General features: G+C 45.5%; 2 protein-coding genes across 2 annotated transcripts; both read right to left on the reverse strand.

The window, feature by feature from the left end:
• Positions 1-4,564: 4,564 nt before the first annotated feature.
• On the reverse strand, positions 4,565-8,589 carry CFAP107 (cilia and flagella associated protein 107). The gene is made up of 4 exons (XM_048519213.1): positions 7,633-8,589; positions 6,301-6,414; positions 5,848-6,025; positions 4,565-5,085 (listed from the first exon to the last, which is right to left on the reverse strand). Exons 1-4 carry the CDS (start codon positions 7,741-7,743, stop codon positions 4,880-4,882), a joined length of 609 nt encoding a protein of 202 aa, XP_048375170.1. The 5' UTR covers positions 7,744-8,589; the 3' UTR covers positions 4,565-4,879.
• Positions 8,590-8,721: 132 nt separating this feature from the next.
• Positions 8,722-15,962, reverse strand: LOC125445821 (arylacetamide deacetylase-like 4). Its single transcript, XM_048519210.1, has 4 exons — positions 15,593-15,962; positions 13,834-14,050; positions 12,438-12,501; positions 8,722-10,858 (listed from the first exon to the last, which is right to left on the reverse strand). The coding sequence occupies exons 1-4, from the start codon at positions 15,767-15,769 to the stop codon at positions 10,084-10,086; spliced, it is 1,233 nt and encodes a 410-aa protein (XP_048375167.1). The 5' UTR covers positions 15,770-15,962; the 3' UTR covers positions 8,722-10,083.
• Between the last annotated feature and the right edge of the window lie 1,625 nt (positions 15,963-17,587).

Consider the following 17,587-nt stretch of genomic DNA (forward strand, 5'->3'; position numbering starts at 1 on the left):
CTGACTCAGACAAGGAAGCTTAAGAAGTCTGATTGTCAGCAATTGATCGGTCTTCTCTTGCTGTATTTTTTTTTAAAAGGTCAGCTTTTCTTGGTCTTTTTTTGGAATGACAATTCCCTCATATAGCTGAGTGGATGTTTTCAGGTTTTGTTTCAAGCTCTGTCTTTTTAGCACCTCCAAGGCAAGATGGGCTTGGTGGGAAAAGTTATTTTGACTCTTCTCATTAGGAGGTGGGCGGCTGGAAGGGAGATAACATGAGCAGCGTTTATGTACATATTTTTTTCTGGTGCTAATTGGAACGTTGTTTTGCCTGCAGCAAGTTGTTGAGTTCCCATGCTAGAGTGTGAAGAGGTCGGGTGACACCTCAGCTATAAATAACAAATAGTGGAGCCGGCCTAGTTGAATTGTCTACCTCCCCCTAAAAAAACCCCCATTTTAATTAGTAGGACACAACTGAATTCCACAGTCCTGTTTTCCACCATTCCCCAGTTCATTTTCACTTTCCCCTCATGGGACTCAAACCCACAGACATCAACAGCAGGTATGGAAGAAGAACAAGAAGAAGAGTTTGAATTTATATTCCACCTTTCTCAAGGTGGCTTACAAGCTCCTTTTCCTTGCTCTTCCCTCAACAGACACCTTGTGAGGAAGGTGGGGCTGAGAGAGTTCTGAGAATGTAGGAGTGCAGGAACACATCTGGTTCACCAGATAAGCTTCTGCCACTCAGGTGGAGGAGTGGGGAATCAAACCCAGTTCTCCAGATTAGAATCCATCTGCTCTTAACCACTAGATCCATCCCTACTGTGCACGCAAACACAACAGCCGAGCTCTCTCTCTCTCTCTCTCTCTCTCTCTCTCTCTCTCTCTCTCTCTTTGCCTAACCTACCTCACAGTGTTGTTGTTGTTAGGTCAAAACAGAATGATGTTGTAAGTTGCTTTGTGTCCTCATCAGGAAGACACTGTGGCCCCTTTCACACACACAGAACAATGCACTTTCAATCCACTTTCAATGCACTTTGCAACTGGAATTTACTGTGCAGAATAGCAAAATCCACTTGCAAACAATTGTGAAAATGGATTGAAAGTGGATTATTCTGCATATGCCGAAGGGGCCACTGACAAGCAGTATCTCTGCTTGTGTGCCATTTCCGGGGATCAATGAAATGTGTTGTGTTCCGGGGATCAATGAAATGTGTTTCCTTCAGCGTACCAAATGTGGGATTTGCTGAAAAACGCACGGAAACGTGGATGTTCCTCCCAAATCTCTTTCCAGAGTGCCCCCTTGTGGCACGACTGTACAACCAGGTAATCTTACAGCCCTTGTAGCACAACAAATGTCTGTTATGTGGAGAGGAAGGGAAGTAGTTTGTAAGCTGCTTTGGGACTCCTTACAAAGAGAGAAAGGCAGGGTGTAAATCCAAACTCTAAAAACCTGATCAACGTCACGGGTGGAAGGCAGAACCCTGAGGCATCAAAAGCCAAATCCACTGGGTTTTCAAGGCAAGGGAGAAACAGGTGGCTTTCCATTGCCTTCTTCTGTATAGGAATTCTTGACTTCCTTTGTGGCCTTCCACCCAAGCAGTTAGCAGGACTGACCCTGCTGAGTTTCCATGATCTGATGAGATCAGGCTATCCCAAGCTACTATGGATGTTAGCAGATAGCTATGCTGCTATCCAGTCATGGCCTCCTAAGCACGTGCAGAACAATGCACTTTCAATCCACTTTTACAATTGTTTGCAAGTGGATTTTGCTATTCCGCACAGTAAAATCCAGCTGCAAAGTGCACTGAAAATGGATTGAAAGTGCATCACTCTGAAAAACTTGACTTGTTTTTTGCAGATTGGGCAGCTATTGAAGACAGGAATCTGGTACCCCACAGCCCCCTGTCCAGACCAGTTAGCAACTCCAGCGCATAAAGGTTGTGTTCACATTTTTTTAAAGTCCCACCAGCTTCCCCAAGTCATGTACTGAGTCATGTACACAATGCAAAATCCAAGGGCAGATAAAGGTTTGCTGAAGGTAATTGTGCACAAAGGTGTATTTACCAATCATACTGAAAGAGAACTCATAACCTTGGTTTGCTGTCCACTAATTCACTTTACAGATTGATGGACTAGAGGAGGGTATTGGTGAATCAGTTACATTGGCCTGAAGAGGGACAAAGACACCATATAGTTTTAAGGAGAAAAAACTATCCCTTTTTTTTAAAGGGGGATAGATATATAAGTTGCAGTAGGCATCTTCTGAAGACAGCCAGCGTGGTGCAGTGGTTAAGAGCATTCTAATCTGGAGAACCGGGTCTGATTCCCCACTCTTCCACCTGAGTGGTGTAGGCTAATCTGGTGAACCAGCTGTGTTTCTGCACTCCTACATTCCTTCTGGGTGACCTTGGGCTAGTCACAGTTCCCTCAGGACTCTCTCAGTCCCACCTTCCTCACAAGGTGTCTGTTGAGGGGAGAGCAAGGGAAAGGAGCTTGTAAGCCACCTTGAGTCTCCTTACAGGAGAGAAAGGTGGGGTACAAATCCAAACTCTTCTTCTCCTTCTTCTTGTACACAGCAGCCAGTCTTGGAAGAAGCATTGATTTGTGTTAGAAAAGGACCCCCACCCCCTTCTCATACACATAGGAGGGAATTTTAGAAGAGGCTTTCCTTCATGTAAGAGGTATTCCTCTTTCATATAAGAAGCACTTAGAAGAGGCATTCCTGCCTTCTCTCACACACAGCATGGAATTTTAGAAGAAGCATTCCTTCATCTTAGAGGTAGCAATACCAATTCTATTTTACACAGAAAGGAATGCTAAAAAAAAAAGAGAGGCATTCCTCCATTTTAGAGAGACATCCCCTGCTTTTTTAGACAGGAGATTTTTAGCATCACCCCCTCCCTTATTCTAATAGGGCAATTGCAACCTATAGTGTTTTTTTTAAGTGACCTGATTTTTAAAAATGATATATATATTTTAAAAAGAACAAGATCTGCTGACCTACTAACTGGGAAATCTTTTTAGCTTTATGCTTTTAATCTGCTTATCTGGCCAGTTATTTGACTAAGCATGAAAGTCCTAAGCCATAGCACTCATAACGTCAGCGCTGCATAGTGATTAGAGTTTCAGACTAGGATCTAGGAAGCCCAGGTTTGAATTCCCTCTCTGTCATAGAAGCATGCTGGGTGACCTTGGGCCAAACCTACATCCCAGGGTTGTTGTGAAGATAAAATGGATGGGAGAAGGACAATGCACACTGGTTTCACTTCTTACTGGGAATAAAGTCAGTTTATAAATGAAATAATAACATACATGAATAAAATGCAAGTCGTTGTAGCAAAGCCAGAGGTGGAATCACTGATGCACATTTTGCTATTTTTTAAATCCTATCTAAGAATACATCAGTCGAGGATAATGTGATTGCTGGTTAGGTGGGGCCAACCACCTTCACAACTAACTAAGATCCTGACCTAGAGATTAAAAGCAGCAGAATTACCTTGACTGAAGATGAGCTCCTTTCAGAGGAAGTGAAGATCAGACAACTATAATTAAGCTTTGATAAATGATGCTGATTATAAACTATGAATGCTGACATTGTTCTGTGTGCTTTTATCTTATCATAATTGCTTGTTTATTGTTTGTTTTATATGTAATTGGGTCAGTAGACTGCAATAACTAAATGCAGAGTTGTTCAGTGTATTGTCGAAGGCTTTCATGGCCAGAATCACTAGGGCGCTGTGGGTTTTCTGGGTTGAAGATGCCAGCCGCAGATGCAGGCGAAACATCAGGAGAAAATGCTACTGGAACACGGCCATGCAGCCCGGAAAACTCACAACACCCTAAGTACAGAAACTCAGCTCTTCAGATTAGAATCAGTTGCCGATTACTTAGGGAACGCTTACCGCAAGACTCTTCTCAGCGCCAGAGGCGGAATGAAGGGAAACTCTGCCGGGGGCACACGTGCGCTCTGCGCCTCCCCCCCCCCCCGTGGTGCCACCCACCCCGCCCTGCCCCTGAACACTCCTGGAATGCCCCCGGAAAGCTCCTACATGGCCTGGCCATGCCTCCGCTGCAGCTCTGCCCAGGGCGTCATGCCCAGTGGTGGGATTCAAATAATTTAACAACCGGTTCTGGTGGTGGGATTCAAATAATTTAACAACTGGTTGTTTTCAAGCACCATTTTAACAATATGCCGAAGTGGTGCGAACCGGCTGAATCCCGCCACTCGCGCCCCACCCTGACCTGTTGGCACTACACCTCTGCTGAGAGCAATGGACTTGCAGAGAGCTTATCCTTAAAAGAGGACTGTCCTGCACACGGCTTAAAACAATTTAGTGGGTCCCAAGTCTGAGAGATGGGTCACTATGATGGCCACAAGGAGAAAGCATCTGTTTTGTTGAGCTGAGAAGTTGTGTTTACTAACTGCCGGAAAGTGCTCCCGACTGTTTCTGTGCAACTGTTGGAGCCAACGCATATACAACATACACACATCGAAACCTAAACAAATCTGGACTGGTTAACCCAAGTGCCTTTTCCAGACTGAAGACATTGAACATACGAATCTGGAACCTCTCACGTGCCTAGCAGATTCTCTACCACTGAGTTATGACCCTCGCCCTAAAAGTCACGTTGTGGAGGTCCCCTTCTTCCTCTCTCGGCTCCCTGAAAAGATTGCACTTCTGACTCTACCTAGCCCTAGACAAAATACCTGCAGGAAGAAGAGGAAAACCCAAATCAAGCTTGATAGGCCTCAGGTGATACTATTTTGCTGCCAGTAATTGAACTGCCCCCATTTTCTTACAGGAGGACACACAACACAACTTTTAAAATATCATTTATGTAAAAGTGCTGAATTTAATCCACTGCTGTGGGGTTAACGTAGTTTTTTGGTGCCCTTTCACAGATAACCATCGCTAGTTCTCGGGCGCAAATGCCCGTGGCTGGGGATAGAGAGGTGAGAAGTAATGGGGTGCTGGTGGACTGGGTAAGCAGAAATCGGAGGCTTGGTGTAGGTAACAGTGTAGACACTGTTCATCACTGCTGGATCTTTGTTGCTCCATTTCTTCATGAGATGTTCAAAAAGGCCATAGTTTGTCGGAGGTTCTGAAACAGGAAATAATTTTGCCATCTGTGAGATACATAATGGGTAAGATTGCAGCTCGAGGGACAGGCCTGTTGATCCATTTTAGCTTGGTGGCTGAAGTGGAACCTCCATGTTTGGAGGCAGTTTACTATGATGATGATGAAGAAGAAGAAGAAGAAGAGGAGGAGGAGGAGGAGGAGGAGGAGGAGGAGGAGGAGGAGGAGGAGGAGGAGGAGGAGAAGGAGCAGCAGCAGCAGGAGAAGAGGAGGAAGTGGAGTAGAAGGACTTTGGATTTATACCCCTCCTTTCTCTCCTGTAAGGACACTCAAGGTGGCTTACAAGCTCCTTTCCCTTCCTCTCCCCACAACAGACACCTTGTGAGGGAGGTGGGGCTGAGAGAGCTCTGAAGAAATGTGACTAGCCCAAGGTCACCCAGCAGGAATGTAGGAGTGCAGAAACACATCTGGTTCACCAGATAAACCTCTGCCGCTCAGGTGGAGGAGTGAGGAATCAAACCCAGTTCTCCAGATTAGAATCCACCCGCTCTTAACCACAGCACCACACTGGCTGCATGTATGGACAAAATACACATGGAAAGGAGATATAAGCAGGAAGAACACTGGGAAAAATTGAGACAAAAAGCCAATAGGATACAACCTCAGGGCCTCTGTCAGGTGATGGTAATCCAAAATGTTGCCTATGATCATGAAAGTGTGTTCCAGCCTCCCTTGCAAGAATGCTATTCTCCCCAGCCTCCACTTCTATGTCCCATGGGCACATACCGACAATTGGAAAATCTAATTTCTCAGGAATCCAAGAGCTTTTGTGTCTGCTCCACTTGCGAAGCGGTGGCAGTAAAGGGTTGTAACCGTGCCGATTAAAATTATCATCATATAGCGATACTAAGTATCGGTCATTGGTTTCGTTGTGATGAGTCAATAAACATTTCTTTGGCAGCCCCTAAAAGGAAAGGAGGTCATATTTACTTTTTTAAAGTTACTTTTGATTCATTAGCTAAGCATTGGCACATAACGTTTCAGGTGTTTTGCTTTCAAGGTAGTCTATCCCTCATAACATATACCAGAATGGTCGGGTAACAGTTGGCTAGGTGTGCCGGAAAGGACCCTTATCCATTCTTCAATTTCTTCCATGAAATTGCTACTTCTCTGGGAGCCTAAAAGACAGACCAGATGACATCTGCCATACAAACTTCAGTTAGACTTCCCCTTACTTACGCTCAGTTTTTTAATATTTTTCCTCATCACTGTTCGATCTGGAACCTCAGTGGGGAATCGAACATAGTCTCTTCTGTATACGGTCTTACAGGTTTTCTCGGGATCTTGTATAAACTGAGACAATTCGAACAAATAATGGTCATTTATTTTGAAACCAATACAATTTATTCATGTTTATTTATTTATTATAAAACCAAAATAATTATTTACCTGCCCTGAGACTATTGTAAAGAGCTGGGAATAAATTGAAATAATAATAACAACAATGATGACTGAAAGTCAAAAATAACTAAGAGAAAAGATCACCAAGTATGCACAATCAAATAAGGAAATACAACAGCTGCCAACATTAAAAAACTGTGCCCAAAAAAGATCTGGTACCCATAATGAAGGATGTGAACAAGGCTCTGGTGACAATTGAAATAACTTCCATCAGACAAACCAATCAGCTCATGTACAGTACAGCTGCAGTGGTCACATGGCAATTAGGCACTGAAATACCTAAACCCAAGGCGAATAAAAATCAAAGTGGAAAATTCAACTGGAACAGAAGATCAAAAAACTAAGATCTGATGCTAGTAACCTGAAACACATGAAAGAAAATAGATTAAAGAATGGCAAGATCATTAAAAAAACTAATTAGAAGGTGCTGGCTAGAGACACTAGAAAAATTGAAGGAGTGCTGGAGATGACCAAACAACAAATGACAACCACAGCAAGAAGAATTGAATGATATGAAGAGAGAATCATCCAGTACAGACAAAATCAGACATTTCAATTAGACCAAAGATGTTTGAAGAAGATGATTTTGGATTTATATCCCATCTTTCTCTCCTATAAGGAGAGACTCAAATTGGCCTACAAGCTACAAGTTGGTCTTGATACCTTGTTTTTCTCAATCATGAAGAGTCTCAGAGCAACTTACAAACTCCTTCCCTTCCTCTCCCCACAACAGACACCTTGTGAGGTAGGTGGGGCTGAGAGAGTTCTGAGACAACTCTGACTAGCCCAAGGTTCCCCAGCAGGAATGTAGGAGTGTGGAAACACGTCTGGTTCACCAGATAAGCCTCTGTCACTCAGGTGAAGGAGTGGGGAATCAGACCCGGTTCTCCAGATTAGAATCTGGTTCTCCATATTAGAATCCACCTGTTCTTAACCACTACACCACGCTTACACTGGTTTCTACCAAAGCTTCATGATTGGAGTAGATTTGGGTCTAAGCCCCATGATCCAGCACAGTGTGACTGATTCAACCGATGGTAATAACACATTTCTTAACTCATCTGCTGTTTTCCATAAAACCTACAGTTTTATCAAACTGCCTCACTGTACCTTTCTCCTTTCTTCCAGCCAGTTGCCGATGAGCACGTCAGTAGAGTATTTTGGCTCTACTCTCCAGCTGGGAAGGTACCATTCCTGTGCACCGCTGTACGAAGTAAACATGGCTCTCTTTCACATGTTTTGTCCAAGAGCAAATGTGAGCTCTCCTAAGTTTCCATCTCTGCATGTGCAGAGCAGAACACTTAACCCTATGACAGGCCTTGGTCTCAGGTTCTCCGTTGACCATCTCCCTGGTAACGCTCTAGGCAACGAATGACTCTACCTCTGTGAAATAAACGCTGCCATTCAATTGAGGTGGTGATAGAACTAGATGGTTACAACTTTTTTAAAAAGGTGTGTTTCAACAAAAGTGGATGTGTTTGGTCCTCGTCATCAATCTTTCTTACAGTCATAGACCAGCATAAAGTAAATAAAATAAAACAAAAAGGATAAGATACATTAAAACAGTAACCATAAAGCTTAAAAGGGAAAAAAAGGTACTGGTGAATTTGGGAACACAAAAATCTTGCCCATTCTGCACAGCCCAAATAAGACATCCTGAGGATGCAAAAACGGGCGTCTTGGGAAGGAATTTTGCACAGCTTTTTCCTCAAAATGTCCTCAGGAGATCTTATTTCAGGCCAAGTCATTTTATTTTGAAGATGCTAAAAGATGGAGGAGAACGGTTTGCCCTTCAGGAACAGAACACAAAACACGCTGGTTTTTTTTAGTGAGACTGCTATTAAGCTGACCAAATGTTATCTTAGGCCCAGTGACTGAAGAGACAAAGGATCTCCAAGTTGCCAACCTCCAGGTGAATTCTGGAGATCTCCTAGAAGTTAGAACTGGTCTCCGGTTTACAGAGATCAGCTCCCTGGGAGGAAATGGCTGCTTCACAAAGTGGACTCTATATGATTATACCTGCTGAGGTCTGTTCCCACCCTGAACTCCACCCTCCACAGGCTCCACCTCTCTATCTCCAGAAATTCCTCAATGCTGTGTTGGCAACCCCTATTGTATGCTGCCTATTGTATCTGGAAGCATAATTGTGGTTAGGGGAAGGAAGACTGCAGGCGAGAAAACTAGGAGGCAGCACAGGTGTTCAGAGATGCGGAGTTTAATAGCGGAGTTCTTCCGGTTACAGCAACAGCGGAACAACCTTCCTTCTAGGATGTTCCTTTAATCCCTCATTCACTTCTTGAATTAGAATGTGCTGGACCCAAAGCAGTCTGTATAAATGTCCTGGATCAAGGGATGGAGTCATGAAAAACACCACACTTCCCACCCGTCGGGCTGTTGACATTCGCCCTGACTTTGCCTCATTCATTAGTAGAAAGTTCACTTAAACAAGCAGAAAACTCTCTCGGAAGCTGCCCGTGAAGCCTTGCTGAAGGCCGGCACCATCAGCCACTGAGACAGAAGGAAGAAACACATAAATACCCGTCGATGGACAACTGTAGATTTTTCTGAACATTCAATGGCAGCAGAAATATTTTATGGGAGTTGGGTTTTTTTGTGAGCTGATTTCAAGAACAGAAGTGGGATAAAAAGATTAGTCACATCATCATCATAAATAACAATGTCTGTAAAATGGTCCATAGTTCATCATATGTGTGATGAATTGGTCAAGGATACCCACTAATTTATCAAAACCATCCCGAGAAACTCTGTTGTCATGACAAGAAGAAGAGGAAGAGTTTGGGTTTATACTCCCCTTTCTTTACTGTAAAGAGACTAAAGGAAGCTTACAAACTCTTTCCCCTTCCTCTCCCCACAACAGTCACCTTGGGAAGTAGATGGGGCTGGGAGAGTTCTGAGAGAGCTGTGACTGCCCTAAGGTCACCCTGATGGCTTTATGTGAAGGAACGGAGAAACAAATCCAGTTCAGCAGATAAGAGTGTGCCACTCAGGTGGAGGAGTGGGGAATCAAACCCGGTTCTCCAGATTAGGTTCCACCTGCTCTCAATCACTACACCAAGCTATAAGCACCTTAGATATTCCTTTATCCCCAATATTTACTTGGCAAATATGTACCCTGCTTTTCTCCCACTGATTGAGATCCCAGATTGATGAAGAGCTAGTTTCACAGAGACAAACAAGATTTGGGGTGTTTATTTTTCAGGAGTCAAAGCTCCCTATGTCAGATGTGACTAAAAGAGCTTCAGCTCTTGAAAGCTTATACCCCCCGCCCCTCCCGCCCAATCTTGATGGTTTCTAAGGTACTACTGAACTTAAATCGAGCTCTTATACTACAGACTGGAGTCTCCAACCTATGGCCCACTAGATGTTCATAGACTACAATTCCCATCAGCCCCTGCCAGCATGGCCAATTGGCAGAACTAATGGGAATCTTAGTCTATGAAGAGCTGAAGGGTTGGAGACCCCTTCTGCAAACCAACATGGCCACCCTCCTGAAACAGGTCGATGAAATGCCACAAGTCTTGTAGTTTGGAGAGATCCTTTCTACAAGCTTTGAATAAATCGGACAATGTTATCCAACCCTTGTTTCCCCGATGGAAAAGTCAGCCAGCCATTGTCGAAGAAGCTTATAATCCCATGGAATCCGTTAATAACATGATACCAAGTCACGGGGACGCCATTGTCCTCTAACCGTTTCTTGTAGAGCAATCCATCATCCCTCAAAACATCATATTCACAGGTGACAATACACGTCCGAGGGAGATGTCGAACCACAGCGTCTTCCGCAATCAGCGGTGAAATTTCTGGCGTACACACGTTCTTAAGCTCTTCGTATACTTCCTCGTCACACGACATGGGCACTGGAGGCTTGTAACCTCTGACCTTGAATTCTTTAGGGATGTTGTCCGCGCTTAACCACTTCCTGTACCGCAACTTTTGGTCCACGGGGACGTGTGACCCTTGCAAGACCTCTTCTAGTAGGGAAGCGTCTCCGTTCAAGTACTGCAAAAAGTAGAAAGCAGCCTTTTCCCGGTACAAAATGGGCACGGCCCGGTTTTGCTGATACGAAGGCAAGTTGAAGTCGAAGGCTTGGAGACCGGGATAAATTAGGATCTGAGCACACACCTTCGTGATGCCGTGTCTGCCCACTAAGGTTTGGCACACCGCAGCAGCGAGGCTGCCCCCGGCACTGTCGCCCGCAACGATGACCCGGGAGCTGTCCACACCGAAGTCGTCGGCGGTCTGAAGGAAGTGGGTTGCGGCAGCGAGGCAGTCATTCAGCTGAGACGGATACTTGTGTTCCGGAGCTAGGCGATACCTAAAGCCATTGATAGAAACGGGAAAGACAGTTATTCCCTACTTAGCTGGAACTTGTTAACCCAACACAGTGGAATGATTACCCATAATGCACCACTAGTCCTTTTCATGGCTGAAGAACAGATCATAAGACTTGACCTGCTCCATTCTGAGGGTTCCACCATATTCAAAATATTATTAGGGGGTGCGTGCACTCAGAGCCGTAGCAAGGGAGAACTGCGTCCTGCACCCCTGCCACACACACACACCCCTGCCATGCAGAAGGGGCCTTACTCTTAATTTTGTTTACAGCTCAGTCATAATGATTGGGTACATTTTATACACCAATAAAATTATTCTGTCTGACTTCACACCATTGTTGTTCTTAAGCTACTTGAATAAGCAGGAAATCAAACACAACAGCCACAATCCCTGCACCTTTTGAGGGTTGTGTAGACGCTCCGCAGAAGCAGGCTGGGGAACAAAAGGGGAAGAGGTGGCCAGGTATGCAAAAAAACAACAACAACCCTTGTCTTTCCTCTATATCCACCCAGCAACCAGAAACAACCTTACTGCTCACCCTTTGGAGGAAGGATGTTTATTTATTTGCTCATTATTTACTTCATTTATACCACACCTTTCTCCCCAACGGGGACCCAAAGTGGATTATATTCTCCTTTCCTTCATTTTATCCTCAAAGCCGCTCTGTGACTAGCCCAGGTGTACCCTGTGAACTTCCATAGCAGAGTGGGGCTTCAAAACTTCATGTCTCAGATCCCAGTACTCGTAATATGAAGACAATGTGTGTAACGTTAGTAGCAGGGAACCAAAAATCGCGTCACACACTCAGACGGAGAGAAATATATACATTTTGTGTAATATAATTCATTCAGTATATAACAGTACAAAAACAAACTAGTAGTATAATTAAATCAACGGATATTAAATCCACAGATATTAAATCCAAGTAACGTCCAGGAAAATAACGTATCAATTTTTCTTCAACCAAAGAAAAGGGTCTTATTGATGCCCAATTATGTTTCTCTCTGGAAACCATAAGTTCATAAGTAATGCTTGAGTCTCTCTCTCTCTCTCTTTTTTTAATATACTGAATGAATTATATTGTATTGAATTATATCATTCAGTTATATACTGAATGAATTATATTACACAAAATGTATATATTTCTCTCCGTCTGAGTGTGTGACGCGATTTTTGGTTCCCTCAGATCCCAGTACAACACACTAACCAGCACACCGCATTGGATTTCCGATGACCCCCAAGGTCTCTTCTTGTAATCAAAGGAAGGGGCATCTGACATTAATGATGAAGGAGGTATCCTATGGCCATTCAATCCAGAGTTAAAATGATCTAACCGTGCCTCTGAGTATATGCAGAGAATATCTGAAATCACCATATTCAGAGGAAAAGTTTCCCCCATTTTCAAAAAGGGAGGCACCATCAAGAAGCCACTCGAAAGCAATCCTGCTCGGGTCTGTTACATGATCAGGTTGCTTGGGCCAAGCGGGGAGTGCCTTGTTTCCCTGCCAAGTACATGACACGTTTTTGCCAAACATTGCAACCCGTAGGACTTGACTTACTCCACGGACACGACCACCGATTCACTTTCTTTGGCGACATAACGGCACATCTTGTCATAGGCTCCTGCAGAGGAAACATTTCCAGAGATGCCTTATTTTAGACATTTTCACCCTTGATATTTCCCCTAACCTGATTCTATCCAACTGGCTATCAGGAAACCCTCTTTCCTTTGTAAGCACAACCTTGAGTCAAGTCTCCCCTTTCCTGGCACTGCGGTTTACTTTTTACCTTTGCACTGTAAGGGAGTTTCCCGTCAAAGACAGTCTACCACCCTTCCACCTAGGTTACGTTGCCAGGGTAGGGGGCAGGGAGGGTATATGTAATTGCAGAAGGGAACAGAAAATGGCACATAAAATAAAGAAATCATTAGAATGTATTGTCGAAGGCTTTCACTGCCGGAATCACTTGGGTGCTGTGTGGTTTCCGGGCTGTATGGCCGTGTTCTAGCAGCATTCTCTCCTGACGTTTCGCCTGCATCTGTGGCTGGCATCTTCAGAGGATCTCCTCTGAAGATGCCAGCCACAGATGCAGGTGAAACGTCAGGAGAGAATGCTGCTAGAACACGGCCATACAGCCCGGAAACCACACAGCACCCAAATCATTAGAATGTTTTCATGATGGTTAGCTATGCTTTTAAATGTATGTTGGGAGCCGTCCCAAGCCCGGAAAGGGCTATTAAATCCAATGAAATAAAAAAAAATTGCAAGTTTGATTTGTACACAGCAGAACTGAAAGCCTTGAACTTGTTACGCCTGGTCCTAGTCTGTGGAGCAGCAGAAAACAAGCTTGCTTCCTCACCAACATGGCATCTAAATATCTTCAAACATCTTCTTCAAATAGAAGAAGAAGAAGAGTTTGGATTTATATCCCCCCTTTCTCTCCTGCAGGAGACTCAAAGAGGCTTACAATATCCTTGCCCTTCCCCCCTCATAACAAACACCCTGTGAGGTAGATGGGGCTGAGAGAGCTCCAAGAAGCGGTGACTAGCCCAAGGTCACCCAGCTGGTGTGTGTGGGAGTGTACAGGCTAATCTGAATTCCCCAGAGAAGCCTCCACAGCTCAGGTGGCAGAGGTGGGAATCAAACCCGGTTCCTCCAGATTAGATACACGAGCTCTTAACCTCCTACGCCACTGCTGCTCTATCTAAACATGGCTATCATGTCACCCCTTAACCTTCTCTTCACCAAACTAAACATGCCCAGCTCCCTAAGTATCTCCTCGTAGGGCATGGATTCCAGACCTTTTACCATTTTGGTTGCCCTCCTCTGGGCCCGTCCCAGCTTGTCAATATCCTTCTTGAACTGCGGTGCCCAGAACTGAACACAATATTCCAGGTAAGATTTTGAAGGCCGATTATGATTATGACACAGATGAAGTTTGGGAGGTGCAACTTACTGATGCTTCCAAACATCCATCCGCCCCCATGAAAGAAAATGATGCCTTTTCTTCCACCAGCAGAGGGAGCTTTGGGCTGGTAAATCCGGACAGGGACGTGTTTAAACTTCGTATCCTTGATGAAAAGCTGGGCGTCCTTTCCTTGCTTCCGTCCGTTTCTCCAGAACCGGACAAACTGGATTTGACTGCAGATATGTAGATTCTCCAAAATCTTTCCCTTTTGGGGGGGTGGGTGGAGAAGAGAGAAAGAGGGAGAATGGATGGATTTAGTCAAAAGCTGTATCTATCCTTGTGGTTTGTAGGTTTTCTAGAACTGCAAATAGTATATACCAGCGGTGGCGAACCTATGGCATGGGTGCCAGAGGTGACACTCAGAGCCCTTTCTGTGGGCACACATGCATAGAGTTCGTCATGTGGGGGTGGTGGAAAATCACACACACACCCCACACACATCTAGGCTGGCCTAGGCACGATCCTTTACCTGGGAGCAAGCTCGGTTGCTAGCAATGGGGCTTGCTTCTGAGTAAACCCTCCTAGGGTCCTGATTCACCCATTCGAAGCGTTGCATGGTTGCTTCGCCAAGCTTACTCCTGAGTTTTTTTCCTAAACTGAAACCTCAGCATTCAAGTTAAATTGCCGGGTTGGCACTTTGCGATAAATAAGTGGGTTTGGGGTTGCAGTTTGGGCACTCGGTCTCGAAAAGGTTCGCCATCACTGGTATATGCACCTAGGCTTGCCAATCACCAGGTGGGGGCTGGAGATCTACTGGAATTACACCTGACTTCCGGACTGCATGTTGTCATGGCCCAGTCAAGAGCAGTTAAACTGAGGGACTCTGAGGACTTTGAACCAGATGGTGGCATGACGCTCCACCCCCAGTAGGCAGCAATGGAGCCGCAGGAAGGGATGGACACTCTACAGGTAGCCCCAGGGTCACAACTGGAAACAATGGAGCCAGGGACCAGCTTGGAAGCCCCTCAGCCTCCTGGTGGTAGGTCGGCCACAGCCTTGTTCTCTAAAGCCCAGGAAACAGAAAGAGAAGTTATCTTCAGGAAGTGAAAACAACCTGTGTTTTGATGGGGGTGCGGAACCAGCGGAGGGTTTCCAGCGCATCAATTCTTGGAACAACCCGGAAAACCCATAACCCCCTAGCATCGATTCCTCTTCAGAAATAGGACCGGGTAATTCAGAACCCCAAACATCCAGCAAGAACTACTGGAGGAGAATTTGGGAAGCATCCTTTAGCTTTCCCATTTACTAACATGCTCATGAAAGGCACATTTTTTTTAAAAAATAATAATCTTGTTTGGATTACATCACGTTGCCCCTTTCTGAACATGCCCATGGGTCCAGGGGACCTCTGGCAAAAGGCGCACGCTCCATTGAAGGGTTTTAGAAATCTCCCGGGTCAACTCGAACGGAGCAGGGCTACAAAAATGAAAGGAAACAAAAAGCAACCGGTGCAAAGTGCAGGGAAAACACAAGGCAAAATGGAGGAGCGGAACGGTAGAGATCCGCTCCTTTCTGACATTAAGAGAGATCCCCAGAGCTGAATCCGCCGGCTCAATCCAGCCAGGGATCGCACCCGAAAGTGGTTGTGACTTTGCACTTTCCGAATCGCATCCTGTCTGGGCCACCAGCTGGCTAGGACGGGGTCCAAACATGGCTTGTTCTTTCCACCTTCCCCATCTGGTTCCTCACCTGTTCCCTCTGCCCCCTGGTTCGATCCCCGCCACCCAAACCCCTGCACCGGACTCACCACGACCGCCGTGCCGATCAAGAGAGCGTGAAGGACTCGCAGCTTGGCCGCCTGCTCAACCCCCGGGGGGATCTCGGAGTTGGTCGCGTCGAAATGAATGCTCCCCACCACCACCAGGATCGCGGCGCCCAGGAAAGCAGCCAGGACGAGCAGCAGCAGCGCGTAAAGGAAACCCATGGTCCGGCAGGCGGCTGCCCCGGGGCTGTGCCAGGCGTCCGGGTGCCCCTGGGTTCCTGCTCCAGGTGTGCCAGCCCCGGGCAGAAACTCCACTCCTCCCACCAGCTTGCAGGAGAAGGCACCGGGCAGCTGCAGACGCCACTAGAGCCAAGAATGCGCCATTGCTTCTGCAATGTCATGCGCCACCGGCCTGGCATGGCTGCCGCTGTTGTGCAAAACCAGGGGTGGAGGGGGCGGGGAGGAAGGACCAAAGGAGGGGCGGGGACCTTCATTCATGGAATCCGGCTATTTGATTAGGACAGGGTAAAAGCCTGAACGGGCATTGAACGAGCTAGACTGGACCACTACAAAACTGTGGCCTGCATTAGAGGCACTCCAGAACTACAATCTAGAACAAAAATCGCAGGGAAAAAATGTGCATTTATTAACCCTTTCCAGGCTAAAAATACCTCCGGTACAGCAAGAAGAAAGAAAAAGCCCGGAACGGGCATTAAATGAATAAGAGGACCACTAAAAAAACTGTGGCATTCATTAGAGGCACTCCAGAACTACAATCTAGAACAAAAAAATGCACAATCAACAGACATTTATTTATTTATTTATTTATTTATTTATTTTATTTAACTTTTATACCGCCCCATCCTCTAGGGGCTCTTTTCCTGGTCAAAAATACCTCCAGAACAGCAAAAGAGGCCGGGAAAGGGCATTACATGACTTAGAAGACCACAGAAAACAGTGGTATCCATTAGAGACACTCCAGAACTAAAACCTAGATGAAAAAAATTCGGAGCCAGAAAATGGCCCAGAACGGGCATTAAACGAATGAGAAGGCGACAACAAACAGTGGCTCAACATCAAATTCAAAACCAATCTGATGGCAGACTATCTGAGTATACTCCAAGAGCCCAAGCTTAGATGGATATACACAAGGGCTTGTTGTAATTCCTTCCCTTGTTCTGTACTCCAAGGGAGGTTTCTTAAAATTGACTCGCAAGAGCGGAAATGCCCCCACTGTACTATAGTGGTGCAATCCATGGAACATATAATGCTTAACTGCCCCAAATACGAAGAAGTTAGGACCAGGCTTTTGACTCTTCTTCCTGCTAAGTTTAAGGAATACTCTGTTGTTGGGAAGGTTGCATTCCTACTAAACAACTCTTCTTCTGTGATTTTAAATTCTGTAGCTAGGTTCCTTTTAGGAATTTTGGAATAATACCTGTGGTGGTTTTATGTATGGAACATCTGTCTGGATAATGCTGGTTGTTATATTGGTTTTATGCCTAATAAAGGTTTTATGTATGTAACAAACAGTGGCATGCATTAGAGGCACTCCAAAACTACAATCTAGAACAAAAAATGCAGACACAACCTGCCTCTCTTACCCCGTTCCGGGCCAAGAGACCTTCCGAGCCAGCAAATGGCCTGGAACCAGGTAAGAGAGGCAGATTGATTCAAAGGGACTTACAAACTCCTTTCCCTTTCCCCCTCACAACAAACACCCTGTGAGGTGGGTGGGACTGAGAGAGTTCCTTAGAGCTGTGACTAGCCCAAGGTCATCCAGCCGCCATTCTTTTAGGTTGACCTGGCTCTTGCCAGAGAAGAAGCTTCCATTTCTACGATGCCAACATCACCTTTCTAGGCTGGCACGTGGGCCAGGATACCTGTGAATAAGCATCCGCCACACTATGCCAGGGTGGTAAGGTAACAAAGCAGCCTCCTCCAATTCACAGGCAACTTGGCTGACACTGCCAGCTCTGGGTTGGGAAATACCTGGACATTTTGGGGGTGGGGCTTGGGAAAGGGAGGGGCCTGTTTTAG

This window comes from Sphaerodactylus townsendi, linkage group LG16 (genome assembly GCF_021028975.2).
Source record: "Sphaerodactylus townsendi isolate TG3544 linkage group LG16, MPM_Stown_v2.3, whole genome shotgun sequence".
Classification (NCBI taxonomy): Eukaryota; Metazoa; Chordata; class Lepidosauria; order Squamata; family Sphaerodactylidae; genus Sphaerodactylus; species Sphaerodactylus townsendi.